Source organism: Dromiciops gliroides, chromosome 4 (assembly GCF_019393635.1).
Source record: "Dromiciops gliroides isolate mDroGli1 chromosome 4, mDroGli1.pri, whole genome shotgun sequence".
Classification (NCBI taxonomy): domain Eukaryota; kingdom Metazoa; phylum Chordata; class Mammalia; order Microbiotheria; family Microbiotheriidae; genus Dromiciops; species Dromiciops gliroides.
In genome coordinates this window covers 425116783-425134325 of record NC_057864.1, presented here as the reverse complement: position 1 = coordinate 425134325, position 17543 = coordinate 425116783, and the positions used below count along the sequence as shown (strand labels likewise).

General features: G+C 39.0%; 1 protein-coding gene across 4 annotated transcripts in view; it reads left to right on the top strand.

Annotated features, from left to right (window-relative positions):
- Positions 1–17505, top strand: part of LRRC39 (leucine rich repeat containing 39) — a 37117-nt gene extending 19612 nt beyond the window's left edge. For all 4 annotated transcript variants that reach the window (XM_044000539.1, XM_044000537.1, XM_044000538.1 and 1 more), the window contains 4 exons: positions 700–845; positions 2160–2312; positions 8658–8797; positions 17369–17505. In XM_044000539.1, coding sequence (XP_043856474.1) covers positions 700–845; positions 2160–2312; positions 8658–8797; positions 17369–17424 — 495 coding nt within the window. In that variant the 3' untranslated portion in view covers positions 17425–17505. The remainder of the gene's footprint in view (positions 1–699; positions 846–2159; positions 2313–8657; positions 8798–17368) is intronic.
- The last annotated feature ends 38 nt before the right edge of the window (positions 17506–17543 follow it).

Below are 17543 nucleotides of genomic sequence, written 5' to 3'. Positions count from 1 at the left end.
GCGCCGGCTCTGGATTCAGGAGGACCTGAGTTCAAATCTGGCCTCAGACACTTAACACTTACTAGCTGTGTGACCCTGGGCAAGTCACTTAACCCCAGCTGCCTCACCAACCCCCCCCAAAAAAAACCCCCAAAAGTGAGCAATAGAGATTATAAGGAAAAAAAGGCTAAAATTATCAAAGATCTTGGGAGGAAGAAAACTCAGTTAAATAATTTAGAGCACAAGCACGTAAATTCAAGTTCTTTTGAGGAATAAATGAAATAACATCTGGAAAGTTCTTTTCAAACTTTAAAGTTCTATATAAATGCTATTTATTATTAGATAACCATCAAATGTTAGGTGTTAAAATGGCAACAAAAATATTACCATGCATTTAAAACATAATAAAATGTGCCCATTCTCCAGATTAAAATCTTGGAAGCCTCTCTAGACTGGTTACTATAAACCTTTACACGTGGATATTTTGGAAGATATCATTCGTCTTTACTAAGTGAGCACTCTCTTTGAAGAATGAATTTTTTATTTTTATTTTTTATTCTCAGGCTATTCAGTAGTTGTTGTTGTGTTTGTTGTTTTTAAATCGGCTATATCTTATGCTACAGTGAGAAGGGCTGTGCCAGGTATGATGTACTTACCTTAATTCTCTGACTAGTCTTCATTTAGACTCTTTAGTTCTAAAAATCTTTTTTTCCTTTTTAGCTCAGCAATCTATTGAAGCTCATTCATCTTGATCTGAGTATGAACCAGTTTACAACAATCCCTTCTGCTGTGCTACACATGCCTGCCCTTGAGTGGCTAGACATGGGAAGCAACAGACTTAAAACACTTCCTGACTCTATAGACAGGTATGGTGATAATAATAATTACTATTATTAATTAGCTATCAACCAATGTCCTGACTTTGGGAGGAAATATACAATTAAACTAATAACATCTCATTCTATTTTTTAATACTAGTAAATTTTTATATTCTATATGAGCAAAACTAAATTTGCCATTTTGCAGTTTCTACTCACCACTCCTGGTTTTCTTCTGGAGAATAAGTTTGCCATTGCTTTGGTGATCTATGGACCTTGTATTTTAGCAAAATTCTTCTAGTAAGTAGCAGAGAGGAAATATACCCTCAAACCTAGGGTGTACTCCTATGGCAAACTTATGGGATCATATAGCCAGGAGTTTCAGAGGGTGCATGGCATGAATGGGCAAAAATGTGCATCTTTGGAAGGAATAATAGCTCATATTTATAGTGTTCTAAAGTCTTGGTCCAATTGTAAAATTTTTTTTAAAGCTTAATGCATAAAATTATACAATCATTCCTCAACTTTTGCAGGAAACATGCTTAGAAAATGCCACAAAAGTAAAAAATGTGAATATTGATACATTGAACCTATGGAAAATAGGGGGTTAAGTTCCTATGACCACCAAAACCTGCAATCTTTCACTAGAGATTACTGAAAACACACTTTTCTGCATACAGTTCTTTATAACAAAAGATTAATTGTGATAATATGTGATTTTCTTAACACATATTAACACATATTTTCTTAACACATATGAAATAACCCATAAAATACAAGATGCAAAACAAAATTGGTAACATGCAAAACATTTCTTTTTCTTGCAATTCCTTAGAATTCTGTGACCTCTTCTACTATCTCAATAAAAAATATTTCAGACAATATAGACTTTTCATAACACATAAAATCTATAGTGCATATAATACTGTACAGCAAATAAAATTCTTAAAACTACAACTTTTTTTTAAAGCTGAACCTTGCTTTCCACTGTGTCAGACAGTGATATGAGAGTGTTGTATTGTTTACTCTGCTGCTGAAAACCTCTCTACCTTATCCGTCCTCTGAAAAACAAAGGAGGGGCAGCTAGGTGGCACAGTGGATAGAGCACTGGCCTTGGATTCAGGAGGACCTGAGTTCAAATGTGACCTCAGACACTTAACACTTACTAGCTGTGTGACCCTGGGCAAGTCACTTAACCCCAATTGCCTCACTAAAAAAAAAAAAAATACACCAACCTGATGACTTTGACTTTATTTTTTTTAAGCTGGTATTTTCACAATTAATTGTGAAATTAATTAATTAGCTACTTTTACACTTAATAACTTTACATGTAATGAATTGTCAAACTGTTACACTTTTTAGAATGGAAAACCTACATACATTATGGCTCCAGCGGAATGAAATTACATATTTGCCAGAAACCATCAACAACCTGAAGAACTTGGGAACTTTGGTTCTCAGCAACAACCAACTGCAAGATATTCCAGAGTGCATGGAAGGAATGACCAATCTCAGGTAAAAAGCTCGTTGCAAAGAATGAACCAGCATGAGCAGAAAGCTACTTACATAATCCCCTCTGGTGGCAAAGAAAGAACACAAACAAAAGGCTTTTAATTCATCTTGTATCTTTAGGCTCAGCCTAATCTAAGTTATTCAGGGTAACAGCCTTCAAATTAATAGCAATAGCTACTATTTGCTATAGAATCGAGAGAGAGAGTGTGTGTGTGTGTGTGTGTGTGTGTGTGTGTGTGTGTGTGTGTGAAAATGAGGGTTAAGTGACTTGCCCAGCTAGTAAGTGTCAAGTGTCTGAGGCTGACTTTGAACTCAGGTCTTCCTGAATCCAGGGCCGGTGCTTTATCCACTGCGCCACCTAGCTGCCCCCTCTATAGAGTCTTTTTTCTTTTTTTTTTCTTTCTTTCTTTTTTTGGTGGGGCAATTGGGGTTAAGTCTATAGAGTCTTAAGATTTACAAAGTGCTATCCTCACACTAAACTTGTGATTTAGGGAGAGCAAAAAATCATTATGTTTAACAGAAATGGAAACTGAGGCTCAGAGTTCTCCATTGTTCTCCATTGAAATCCTACTCTGAAGCTGAATTATGGTTTAGGGGTGACTGGATCTCATTTTGTAGATGAATGTAACAAATTTACTATGAGTTTAATCTGTAGGTGAAAGGGATTTTTTTTGGTTAAATAGATTTTTGTGGTTTTCTCAAAGAAATTAATAAAAAGAAACATGGCACATAAAATAATGTTCTTTTTCTCCTAAATTTCTAGTTCTCCTTGCTATGTATGCTCTAAGATGTATTTCATGATTATTCAAAATTAAGCAGCAACATTTTTTTTTTTTTGCTGGGCAATTGGGGTTAAGTGACTTGCCCAGGGTCACACAGCTAGTAAGTGTCAAGTGTCTGAGGTCACATTTGAACTCAGGTCCTCCTGATTCCAAGGCCGGTGCTATATCCACTGCACCACCTAGCTGCCCCAGCAACAATCTTTTAAAAGTGCTATTGATGTCATTTTAAAAAAAAACATCCCCAAACACCTCAGTCATTTCCCAGTATATCTACCCCCCCCATCCTGACTCCATTAGAACAATCACCATTGAAATGGCCACATAGGGGACAGCTAGGTTAAATAAATGAATGAATGAATAAATGAATAAATAAATAAATAGGTAGATAGATAGATAAATAAATAAAGCACTGGCCCTGGATTCAGGAGCACCTGAGTTCAAATCCAGCCTCAGACACTTGACACTTAGTAGCTGTGTGACCTTGGGCAAGTCACTTAACCCTCATTGTCCCACCGGAAAGAAAGAAAGAAAGAAAGAAAGAAAAGAAAGAAAGAAAGAAAGAAAGAAAGAACTGTCAACATGGTACAGTGGAGAGACTGCTGGGTTGTGAGTCAAGATGTGAGTTCAAATCCACTTGTCATTTACTAACTGTGTAATTTTGGGCAAGACAATCTCCTATAAATCTTTTTTTTTTTTTTTAAGTGAGGCAATTGGGGTTAAGTGACTTGCCCAGGGTCACACAGCTAGTAAGTGTTAAGTGTCTGAGGCCAGATTTGAACTCAGGTACTCCTGACTCCAGGGCTGGTGCTCTATCCACTGCGCCATCTAGCTGCCCCTCCTATAAATCTTAACCTATAAAAATAAGAGGATTGACTTAAATGACCTCTATGGTCCTTTCCAGGTCTAGATATTTGATGTAACATTCCACACCTAGAGTCCCCCACCACACCACTGAAAGGAAGAATGTGATTTTCAGCATCATTTGTCTAGGAGCAAAATCTGACCCTGGGTTTTCAAAGACATAACACAAGTTCTGGAAGGTCATATCATGTAAGAAAGGCTTCAAAACTGTCTTGTCCAAGGACCATTCTTACTAAGAATGGAGAAACTCATGCCTAGAAGGCTGATCAGTAGGTGATTTTTTTTTTTTTTGGCAAATCATTCACAGTAGAAAGATTGCGGCATACATTTGAGGAGGTGATCATTCCATTGAAATCACAGATCTTCTTTTAAAGTATCAAGATATGTACCAGGGGTCAAGAACAGCATGAACCAACTGATCCCAGGCTCCAAATTAGGGGGCATCTGCCCAGTACCTATAGGTTAGCCTCAGGGAGGGCCAGTGAAACTGGCTAAGAGCTTCCCATTCTCCCATCATTCATGAGAATCCCCTTGTAGGACAGAAAGCCTCTTTATTCTGGTAAAGCACTTGCCCTAATTCCTGAGACTTGTTTGGGCCAAGGACTACACAGCAGCTGTGGTCCCTTTTCTCAGAGTAGCTTCCCTCATACCAGGTTATTTAACATATCCCCACAACACATCTCACACTTGAACCCTCTGTCCCCTAACACGGCCACCATTCTAATAAAATACCTCACCACTGCTCAACTAGATGATTGCAATAAAAGCCTCTCAATCAGCCCCACCAGTTTCTGCCAAATGTTTCTCCATAAAACAGAAGTGAAACAATGTCATTTGTTGTGTTCGAAATTCAACAAGAAGGAAAACTGAGGCAATTCTCCATGCAAGATAACATTTATGAACAGGGGCAAGCTGCCTGTCAATAAATGGATCAATGGATTGCCTCCCTTTATGCCAGAGACCCTGAAGCAGATGGACAGCTTCTCCTTTTATAGGTTTTGGGGAATAAAGAACAAAGAACAGAACAGGGTAGGTGACATCATGGGACTGTGGGCAATACAATTGGCTACAAAGCTGAGGTGCAGGGAATATGATTGGTTGGAAATTTGGTAATAGGGGTTAGCAACAAACCCCCTTCTTCTCTCATGAGACTAAGAAGTGCTCCTTATATGAGTGCAGGTGTGAGAGAGGGGATCAGACAACCTTGAAGGATAGCTTGGTGATATAAAGATAATACACCCGGGGCAGCTAGGTGGCACAGTGGATAGAGCACCGGCCCTGGAGTCAGGAGGACCTGAGTTCAAATCAGGCCTCAGACACTTAACACTTACTAGCTGTGTGACCCTGGGCAAGTCACTTAACCCCAATTGCCTCACTAAAAAAAAAAAAAAAAAAAAAAAAAAGATAATACACCCGACTCTCATGTTCACACACACATCCCCCAAGGTAATTTAAATTCCTTGAGGCAAGAATAGATCAGTGATTAGCAGGACTGGATTTTTTTGTTTGTTTGTTTTTGGTGAGGCAATTGAGGTTAAGTGACTTGCCCAGGGTCACACAGCTAGTAAGTGTTAAGTGTCTGAGGCCTGATTTGAACTCAGGTCCTCCTGACTCCAGGGTCGGTGCTCTATCCACTGTGCCACCTAGCTGCCCCAGGAGAACTGGATTTTTAAACTTAACCAATTATGGACTGGCTGAATTTCTGAACTAAGTTTAAAGACAAAGAACCATGACTTAAACAGTTACAGGAAAAAGGCAATACAGTACAGAATCAAAGAAGGGAGGGAAGAAGGGAAGGAGGAAGAAATAAAAGGAAAAAACAAAGAAGGAAAGGAAAAAACAAGTCATTATGTATCTCCTCTAAATACCAGGTCCTGGGGGTAGCTAGGTGGTGCAGTGGATAAAGCACTGGCCCTGGATTCAGGAGGACCTGAGTTCAAATCCAGATTCAGACACTTGACACTTAACTAGCTGTGACCCCGGGCAAGTCACTTAACCCTCATTGCCCTGCTTAATGAATGAATGAATAAATAAATAAAATAAATAACAGTTCACAGGGACACAAATACAGAAGTTGGACAGTCCTTGGGAGGTAACACATATAGGGGAGTGGTATCCAGGAAGTAAGTTTTGGCCTAAGGAGTTACAGGGATTGTGACTGGAACCTCGGAGCAGTACATTATCATGCTCTTTCTAGTAGAAATGGTAGATTTGTTTTGATTAGTTTTCCCAAAGCACAAGAGATGGAAAGTGTGACCTGCTTTTTGGTGGGGGAGGGGGCTGCAGAGCAGGGATGGTGGTGAAATTTGCATGCATGTGGCAGGTCAGATAGCAAGATAACTAGAGCCCTGGTTTCTTTGTGAGATGACTGGATGGGATATCAAACATGGTCTGTGGCCCCCTAGAGAGTGGGTTGAGTAAGTTGTTATTCACTCATCTACCCATCAGGACAGCTAAGGTCTCAAGCTTAATTTTGATATCATTATTAGGGCACCACCATTCTTCCAGTCACTGAGACTTGCTTGACAGAGGTGTCATCCTGAGCTCCTCACTGTCTCATGGCTCCCTCCAATCCCATATTCAATCCGTTGCCAAACCCTGTCTATTCTGCCTAGAATAGCTAGGTGCCACAGTGGATAGGATGCTGGCGATTAACTTTGCCCATTATCCTGTAGTTACTGAGCTTTATTATTTGAAGGAGGGATGGCTCCAGTAAGAAAGATGGGTAAGATCTCTTTGTAGCAGAGTGATGTGGCCAACCTCTGTGCCAGCATGTCTGAGTTACCTTGTGTGACCTAGGAAATCTTGCACAGTGCTACAAATCGTATGGTGGTTTTTGCATAGAGATCACCTGAAAGCTAGAGTTAATAGTCAATGAGCATTTATTAAGCACCTACCCAGTTCCAGGGGGGCAGCTAGGTGGCACATTGGATAGAGCAAGGGCCTGGAATCAGGAAGAACTGAGTTAAAATCTGACCTTAGACAATTTCTGTGTGACCCTGGACAAGTCACTTAACCTGTTTGCTTCAGTCTCCTCATCCGTAAAATGAGCTGGAGAAGGAAATGACAACCCACTCCAGTACCTTTGCCAAGAAAATCCTAAATGGAGTGGAGTCATAAAGAGTCAGACATGACTGAAACGACTGAACAACAACAAAACCAAGTGCCAGTCACTGTGCTAAGTGCCAGGGATACAAAGGCAAAAAAATCTTTGCTCTAAAGGAGTTCACAGTTGAAGGGAGGAAACAACATGCAAATAACCATGTACAAACAAGATATGCTCAGTACACACTGGGGATAACCAACAGAGGGAGGGTTATAATAGCATTGAAGGGGATCAGGAAAGGCTTCTTGTAGATGGTGAGATTTTGGCTGGGGTTTGAAGAAAGCCAGGGAGGGCAGGAGATAGAACGAGGAGGGAGAGAATTCCAGGCATTAAGGACAGCCAGGGAAAACCCCCCAGGATTGGGAGATAAATGTTGTTCAAAGAACCAAAAGGAGGCCAGTCATTGGAGTAGATTGAATGCTGCAGAGGGATAGTGGTGAAGTGGTGGTGGTGATGGTGACATGATCAGATTTGCATTTTAGGAAGATACATTTGACAGCTGAGTCTCTGAGGATAGACTGAAATGGGGAGAGACTTGAGGGCAATGGGACCCACCAACAAGCTATTACAATAGTCCAGGCATGAGGTGATGAGGGGCTAGACCAGGGTGCTGGCAGTTTCAGAAGTATATGTCAGCAATATAACAAAGGGGAAAGGGAAGGGAATAAGTTTTTTTGTTGTTTTTTTTTGGGGGGGGGGGAGCGGGGTAGTAAGGGTTAAGTGACTTGCCCAAGGTCACACAGCTAGTAAGTGTCAAGTGTCTGAGGCCGAATTTGAACTCAGGTCCTTCTGAATCCAGGGCCAGTGCTTTATCCACTGTGCCACCTAGCTGCCCCAGGAATAAACTTTTATTTCACATCTACTGTGTGTCAGGCATTGATTGTGCTTTATGATTATTAGCTCCTTTGATCCACACAATGACCCTGTGAGGTAGGTTCTATTATGATCCCATTTTAGAGTTGAGGAAACTGAAGTAGACAGAGGTTAAGTGATTTGCTCAAGGTCACACAGCTGGTAAGTGAGGCTGGATGTGAATTCCTGATTCCAGGCCCAGTGCTCTATCCACTATCACCTAGCTGCTTCTCACAGAATTAACAGGACCTGGCCATCAAATTGGATATGGGAAGCTGTGAGAAAATGAGGAATTGAGGATGACCCCTAAATTACAAGCCTGGGTGACTGGAAGGATGATGGTGCTGCCAATAAAATACAAAAATTGAGCTTAGGAGGAAAGATAAGTTTATTTGAGTTTACGAGGGTTATAGGACATTTGGATTGAGATGTCCAATAAGCACGATTTTTTTTTGGTCAAAAGTTCAGTAAGAATTGTGTCTTTAACAAGATCTTGACTGTTTCCTCATCTTTTGGATGGGACCATGCTAGTCAAAAGTTAAGGTACCAGGGGGCAGCTAGATGGCACAGTGGATAGAGCACCGGCCCTGGATTCAGGAGGACCTGAGTTCAAATCTGGCCTCAGACACTTAACAATTACTAGCTCTGTGACCCTGGGCAAATCACTTAACCCCAATTGCCTCACACAAAAAATAAAAAAGAAAAGTTAAGGTACCATGACAGTACAATTTTCTGATGAATTACCAGGTTTGTCAACTTCAGGGAAAACCCATTAAAACTGGAAGTAACACTTCCTCCCTGTGAAAATGCAGATGAAGAGGAGGAAAAGGAATTATTCGGCATTCAATTTATGCACGCATATATCCAAGAGTCCCGCAGGAGAGCAGGTAAGAGCTTTGTATTATCAGAATTTAGATGAAACGGTAATTTCATTGTTGTGGGTATTCCTTCTTCCTTCTATTTGCTGCCTGACTTTTCTCCAATTCAGTGGTAGGAATGGGAATAAAAATGTAGAAAAGTAAATTCAGTTCACAAATTGAACAAAAGGGTTTAGAGGAAGTTGTAAGCATTCTCTTCTTAACCTTGTGGAAACTCCTCAGCTTAAAAAAATGACTTTTTTTTTTTTTTAGTGAGGCAATTGGGGTTAAGTGACTTGCCCAGGGTCACACAGCTAGTGAGTGTTAAGTGTCTGAGGCCGGATTTGAACTCAGGTACTCCTGACTCCAGGGCCGGTGCTCTATCCACTGCACCATCTAGCTGCCCCGACATTAATTTTTCATGACATTAATTTTCAAGTATATTCCTACTTAGCTTTCCCACTCCTCTCTTTTTTAATTTAATTTAATTTTTTAGTGAGGCAATTGGGGTTAAGTGACTTGCCCAGGTTCACACAGCTAGTAAGTGTTAAGTGTCCAAGGCTGGATTTGAACTCAGGTACTCCTGACTCCAGGGTCGGTGCTCTATCCACTGCGCCACCTAGCTGCCCCACCACCCCTCTCTTTTAACAAAGATGATAAGAGAAAAAAAAGCAGCAAAACCAACTAACACACTGATTCACAGTGTATATAATATTCTGTTCAGATTACTTGGTGGACCCAAAGTCCCCCACAACTGCAATCAAAAGACAAGAGGTATATTTTCTCAACTCTTCTCCGGGCCAGATTTGATCATCATTATCACATTGTTTCATTTTACTGTTCTATTTCTGTTTTTAGTAAAAGCTTATTTACTAAGTCCCCCTAGTTCTGCTAACTCCACTCTGTATCAGTTCATATAAAATTTCCCATGTTCCTCTGAATTCCACATTTATCACTTCTTACAGTACATTCATATAACCACAATTTAATTTAGCCACTTCTCAAGTGATTGGGTACCTGCTTTGTTCCAAGTTCTTAACTGCCACAAAAAGTGATCCTATGAATATTTCATATATGGGACTTCTCTTTCCATTTTTTACCTCCTCAGAGTATATGCCTAGCAGTGAGGTCTATGGGAACTCCACAATGTTTAAAGTAGCAAGTTAATCTTTTGGCCTTAAAATAGGAAGTGGATATAGCTAAACACCTCTGAGTCTATTTCCTCTATCTGTAAAGGGTCTTAGTGGTGTTGGATTAACTATAAAGGACATAGGAAGAAAGATGCTATCTGCATCTAGAGAAAGAACTAATAAATAGAAGTATGTATAGAATAATTTTACATATATATATGTATGTATAGATATACCTATTTACATATATGTGTATTTACATGTATCTACTTATATATGCACTTATATTTGCATTTAGATGGTGTGCATATATATATATAAATAAAGATATACAAAATAGGTATATCTATATATACACACACACACACCTATTTGTGTCTAATGTTTGTCATTTCTAGAGTAGGGTGGAGGAGTGGTAGGGGGAGAAAAAAATTTACATAATTTTGTTATATATTTGAAAGGAATAGCAAGTTGTACATAGTAGCTTTATACTTTCATATGTAATCATCTCTTTTTAAAGATTCTTTTAAAATTTTTTATCTTTTTTAAACATTTCAATTTAAAGTTTTGAGTTCCAAAGTCTATTCCTCCTTCCCCTCCCCCCTCCCTGAGGTGGTAAGCAATCAAATATAGGTTATACATGTGTAATTATGTAAAATATTTCCATATTAGTCATGAAAACTCTAATAAAACTTTAATAAAAGTGAAAAATAGCATTCTTCAGTCTGTATTCAATCAATATCAGTTCTTTCTCTGGAGGTGGATAGTATGCTTCCCAATCATCTTTTAAAAATTTTACTTTGTTATGGAAATGTTTGTTTTATTCCATAAGTTAAAAATTAAATTAGGGCAGCTAGGTGGCACAGTAGATAAAGCACCAGCCCTGAATTCAGGAGAACCTGAGTTCAGATCCGGCCTCAGACACTTGACACTTACTAGCTGTGTGACCCTTGGCAAGTCACTTAACCCCCATTGCCCTGCAAAAAAACAACAACAAACAAGCAAAAAAAAAAATCAAACAAAGAAAGAACAAACAAATAGGGGGTAGCTAGGTGGCACAGTGGATAAAGCACTGGGCCTGGATTCAGGAGGACCTGAGTTCAAATCCGGCCTCAGACACTTGACACTTACTAGCTGTGTGACCCTGGCCAAGTCACTTAACCCTCATTGCCCCACAAAAGAAAAACAAAACAAAAAACAAAGAACAAACAAAAAAAATTAAATTAAAAAAAGGATAATCTCTAAGGTCCCTCAAAGCTCTAAATTATAGGATTTAATTTAAAAAACTCCACAGGATAATTCTTTTAGGGCATTCCATGAGTAATTTTGATTCCCTGAGTACTCTGACATCTACTTTTCTCCTTTCCCAATTCTAAAATTCATTCCACCTAGAAATTATAAGAAAGTTATGGAAAATGTATATTGTACATACCATCCCAAGTGAAGATATTTTTGTTAATACCTATGTACTATGGATCTTAGAGTCAACTACTGAAAATCTCTTTCTAATTTAGGAATGAAAACTAAAAACAATGCTTCAAATATTGATGGGGTCTGGTGAAGGGGGAGAAAGATCATTCTTGTCAATCAATAAAAATACTGATACTATGCTTTAGTACTTCAAATCTGTCTATTATTATTCACCAAAATGAAATATTTCACACTTAATGGCTAATAGAAAAACATATCATTTTGTAGTAGTGTTAGTCTTCATAGTAGTAAATTGCTTTAAGTCTTAACTATTAAGAGTGTTAGTCCAGGGGCGGCTAGGTGGTGCAGTAGATAGAACACCGACCCTGGAGTCAGGAGTACCTGAGTTCAAATCCGGCCTCAGACACTTAACACTTAACACTTACTAGCTGTGTGACCCTGGGCAAGTCACTTAACCCCAATTGCCTCACTAAAAAAAAAAAAGAGTGTTAGTCTGGGGGCAGCTAGGCAGCGCAGTGGATAAAAGCACTGGCCCTGGATTCAGGAAGACCTGAGTTCAAATGTGACCTCGGACACTTGACACTTACTAGCTCTGTGACTCTGGACAAGTCACTTAACCCTCATTGCCCCACCAAAAAAAAAAAGTGTTAGTCTGATTTCTTCCTTTGTACTTCAAAAGCCCTTTTTCCTTTGGCTTCCAACATCTGACTTAACTTATCCTGGGGGGAAAACCAAAAAACAAATTGTAGGCTTAAGATGGGATACCCTTGTGATAACTTAAGATTTCATGAGGCAATATTGGTGGGCAAAAAAGATCAGTTTAAATGCTGGCAAGAACGAGGGGAAAATAATCCCCTCAAATACATAGAGGATTATGGGCTTTAAGCAATCAAACTTGACCCAGAAAAAAGAAATAGGGATTCTCTGGAGGCATCTATTCACTGCAATACTGTAGTCAAAAAGCAAAAAAAGCTAATAAAAAGATGGGAGGTGGGGCAGCTAGGTGGTGCAGTGGATAGAGCACTGGCCCTGGAGTCAGGAGTACCTGAATTAAAATCCGACCTCAGACACTTAACACTTACTAGCTGTATGACCCTGGGCAAGTCACTTAACCCCAACTGCCTCACTTAAAAAAAAAAAAAAAGATGGGAGGTTATCTGGAAGGGCATCAGAAAACAAAACCTTGGGCAAATCACAGCACTTTTCTGGGCCTGTTTCCTTGACTGTAAAATTAGGGGTCACAAGATGATCTTTAAGGTCCTTTACAACTCTAAATCTATAGTTTTATGAACATGGTACTATATCTAATAAAATATAATCTAACATCAATATAAAGTCTTTCACTCGATTAATAAAAATTATCATCTTTCTAAATTCAGGATGGAGAATATGTAATTAGATAAGAATTTATGTGAAAAAGGCCTTGAAGTTGTGTTGGGGGCAGCTAGGTGGCACAGTGGATAAAGCACCAGCCTTGAATTCAGGAGGACCTGTGTTCAAATCTGGCCTCAGACACTTGACACTTAACTAGCTGTGTGACCCTGGACAAGTCACTTAACCCTCATTGCCCCGCAAAACGAAAAAAAAAGAAAAAAAGGACTGGAGACCCCAACTGAGAAATTGTCAAAAGATATGAACAGGCAGTTTTCCGATGAAGAAATTAAAGCTATCTACAGCCATGTGAAAAAATGTTCTCAATCACTAATGATTAGAAAAATGCAAATTAAAACTACTCTGAGGTACCACCTCACACCTATCCAATTAGTTAATATGACAAAAAAAGAAAATGATAAATGTTGGAGATGTGGGAAAATTGGAACACTAATGCACTGTTGGTGGAATTGTGAACTGATTCTAACCATTCTGGAGAGCAGTTTGGAACCATGCCCAAAAGGCTTTAAAAGTGAGCATACCTTTTGACCCAGCAATACCACTGCTAGGTCTATATTCCAAAGAGATCATAAAAAAGGGAAAAGAGGGGACAGCTAGATGGCACAGTGGATAGAGCACCAGCCCTGGATTCAGGAGTACCTGAGTTCAAATCCGACCTCAGACACTTAATACTTACTAACTGTGTGACCCTGGGCAAGTCACTTACCCCCAATTGCCTCACCAAAAAAAAAAAAAAAAAAAGAGAAAACCCACACGCACAGAAATATTTATAGCAGCTCTCTTTGTGGTGGCAAAGAATTAGAAATTGAGGGGATGCCCATCAATTGGGGAATGGCTAAACAAGTTGTGGTATATGAATGTAATGTAATACTATTGTGCTGTAAGAAATGATGAGCAGGCAGATTTCAGAAAAACTTGGACTTACATAAACTGATGATAAGTGAAATGAGCAGAACCAAGAGAACATTATAAACAGTATCAACAATATTGTGTAATGATCAACTGATAGACTTAGCTCTTCTCAGCAATAAAATAATCCAAGAAAATGCCAAAAGACTCAGGATGGAAAATGCTCTTCAAATCCAGAAAAAGAACTGGAGTCTGTGCAGATTGAAGCATACTATTTTCACTTTTGATGTTGTTTCTTCTTTTTTTGTGTTTTTTTTTTCCCTTTTGTTCGGATTCTTCTTTCAAAACATTACCAATGTAGAAATACGTTTAACGGGATTGTAATGTATAACCTATATGAGATTGCTCACTGGCCTCAGGAAGGGGAAGGGAAGGGAGAGTGGGAGAAAAATTTGGAACTCAAAATCTCACAAAGGTGAATGTTGAAAACTGTCTTTACATGTAATTGGAAAAAATAAAACAAAATATTATTAAAAAAAAAAAAAGAAAAAGGGGAAAAAAAAAGGCCTGGAGGTTTTAGAGGGTAAGTCTCAATACGAGTCAATAGTGTGACAATGAAGTTCCCCAAATCTTATGTAATTTTAAGCTACATTGAGAGGCAAAGTATCCAGGACTAGTGAGGTGGAAATCCCCCTGTTCTCCCCCTAAAGTATTATCTATTTTGAGTATAGATATAATCTCCCCTGTTAGAATAGGGATTGTTTTTGGCTTTTTCTTGGTATCCCCTGTGTTTAGCATACCAGGTTTGTTGATTAACTAATTGATGATTGCTAATAGTTTTAAGATAGTCAAATGGAAAGACTGAAAGACTTACTCTGTTTGACTCCATAAAGCAGAACTACTAGGATTACGGAGAGGATCTTAGATTTTGAGTTTGAAGGGAACTTTGTGATCCAAATCGCTCATTTTACAGATGTTAGAAGCAAGGTCTAGAGAGCCAAGTAACTTTTCCAGCCACAAGGACTGTAAGTGGTAGAGAAAGGATGTGAACCCATGTCCTCCTACTCTAAATCCAGTGTTCTCTCCGAAGTTGGCCTCTGCAGAGATTACAAAACAGCATATTAAGGTTTCATGTAAGAAAAAACTTACTAAGAATTAGATTTCAACAGAAATGGAATGAGCTACCTTGGGAGGAAGCAGGTTTCCCCTTAATCAAAGTGCAGCCTTTGGTCAAAGGCTGCCTGACCATTTGTGAGGTGTATTGTAATGGGGAGCCTTGGTTCACTAGATAACTTTTTTTTTTTTTTTGCGAGGCAATGGGGGTTAAGTGACTTGCCCAGGATCACACAGCCAGTAAGTGTCAAGTGTCTGAGGCCGGATTTGAACTCAGGAACTCCTGAATCCAGGGCCAGTGCCTTATCCACTGCGCCACCTAGCTGCCCCCACTAGATAACTTTTGAGGGTCCTTTGAGCTGTGATTCTGAGTAGAGGCCGAGAGTTCTAATCTCCAGGGCACAGCTTAGTGCAGTTCAGAACTTCTCTATACATACTTATATGAGGGTGATGAATTTTTAAGCCACAATAACACTTGAAGACCAATTACTAAGTTGTAGGTGAATAGCAGTGTAAGGTAAGGGAAGGAATACCCATAGACATGGTCCTTTAGGTACTGAAATATATATTACACTAGATAATATGAGTAAGTTTAACAATATTTTTGTACTCGCCAGTATAGTCTGATACAATGAAAATGGCCCTATGGACACAGTTATGTCTTCTGGATCAGAGAATCCTGATAATATTTTTAAAAACCCAACAAATTAAACCATTTCAATTTCATTTGATATGAAATTAAAAACAAGAAAAATTGAGTTATGTAATTTTAATATAGTACTATAATATGTAATTAAAGACTGACATTTAAAAAAATTGATTTGTTTGGGGGCTAGCAAAAGTCAAAGTTCAATAATAAATAACAGGACAGACTTATCACCAATAATTCACTTACTTAAGTACAGACTGTCCAGTAATGCCAGAATAATCCAAAAGTACTGTTGGAATTTCTCTAATAGGAATTATAAACTAATAATTCTTAATTATTAATATAATCACATCTGGATACTTGTTTTAGCAAAGATGACTACAACTAGAGGTAGGAAGCCTATACTCTTTTTTTAAAGAGATGTTTTTTACAGATGAAGGTAAAATAATATCAGATATGTAAAAAATATATTAACTGGGTCTTAATCTGTGAACTCCTGGCTGGCTAGGTTATCTGACTGCTTTTAATTTAATATGGAAAAAGCCAATTGGACTCCCCCTACCCCACTGCCTCCCAGACTGATAAGAAAAAACCTTTTTTAAATTTAACGGCAAAGGGTTTATTTAGGCGAACAAACAGGGAAAAAGACAAAGAAAAATACAACCTGACTGCATTTTAACTTTCTCCCTGCCACCTGTGCGTCTCTCGCCTGTGTCTGGCCAGTCTGCTGCTGCAGCCATGCCTCACTCTGCATCTCTCCTTCAGTCCTCTGCAACTGCCCCTTTTCTCAATCTTCCCTTTCACTGCTCCGCTCCTTTCTCTGTCTCTGTAACCTCCCCTCTTCTAACTTCTCTCTCTGTAGCGATCCTGTAGCCTCCTTTCTCTCTAGCTGTCCTTTCTGCTCCCCTGTGCTTCTTTTCCCACCAGCCGACCTCCTAGAGTCTCTACCCCCCAGGCTATATAAACCTTCTTCATCCTCCTGAAACTCGGGCTGACCATGCCCACACATGCCAAGCTAATTTGCTGGTGCCCCCAGGGCTGGCAGAGCCCTGTGCTGGCCCACCTGGAGCTGGGGGCTAGGTAGAGGAAGCTCTGGCATTTCTAAGTGGGGCGTGGGTGCCTGGGGAAAGCTGCATGCTGGGGGAGGGGCAGCCTGTTCAGGGTGCCTGAGGCTAATTTTAACCGCCTACATGAAAGTATGGAAGCACTAAGTTTTTTTCACGTTTAATACTTGCCTATGCATAAAACTCACTGGCCAAAGATGAGAAGCCTAAGAAAGAAATGAATATTTTTTATTCTATAGTCTAATTCCCTTTGATCTCCTTTTCTCAAACTGAGGAAAATACTAAGGATATTGGTAAATGTAAAAGCCAGTTGACTCCAGAAAGTATAAGTTTTATTTGCAAGTCTTGTTCATGGGGTAGCTAGGTGGCGCAGTGGATAAAGCATCAGCTCTGGATTCAGAAGGACCTGAGTTCAAATTTGGCCTCAGACACTTGACACTTACTAGCTGTGTGACCTTGGGCAAGTCACTTAACCCTCACTGACCCCTCCCCCAAAAAAGTCTTGTTCATAAATATGTAGCACTGTGGAATTCCCAACCAGTTCATTATTATGTAAAAATATAATACAATATCTATATTTTGAGTAAGCATTTCTTCTTTTCTGGTATTGGTCACTGATAAATTCTGATATGATGTGGATATTTCCAAAACCTATCTAAAAGTGATCTTATTGACACAGATTTCGTAACCTGATTGAAATAAGCTATGGGTATTTATTTCCAGTCATAGCCTGGTTGCCTTTCTTGGATTTATCCCAACAAATGTTTATGTAGCTCAGAAATTCTGAAATTTTCCCATGTTCTAAAAAAACCTTTGAAAAATATTTGCTTATTACATATATAGAGCAGCATTCAGAAATTATACAATAGAAATTAGCTAAGAACCAAAGGAAATTAAATTCTTCTAAAGTGTATGCAAATAGGCACTTTTGTTAAGATTATAGGTTATATGTGGGAATGCTTTTGTATTTCAGAAAACAAAGAAAATTGTCCAACTCTTTTGCCAGACTCTATAAATAATGATGAATAAAACATCTCAAGATGACTGACCTACTGAAGAGAATTATTTTGAGGATCTGGTGAATTATCTTAACATCAGCACTTCTGAAGTCTTTGAAAACAAACACCAGAATCTGAAGAGCTTACAAC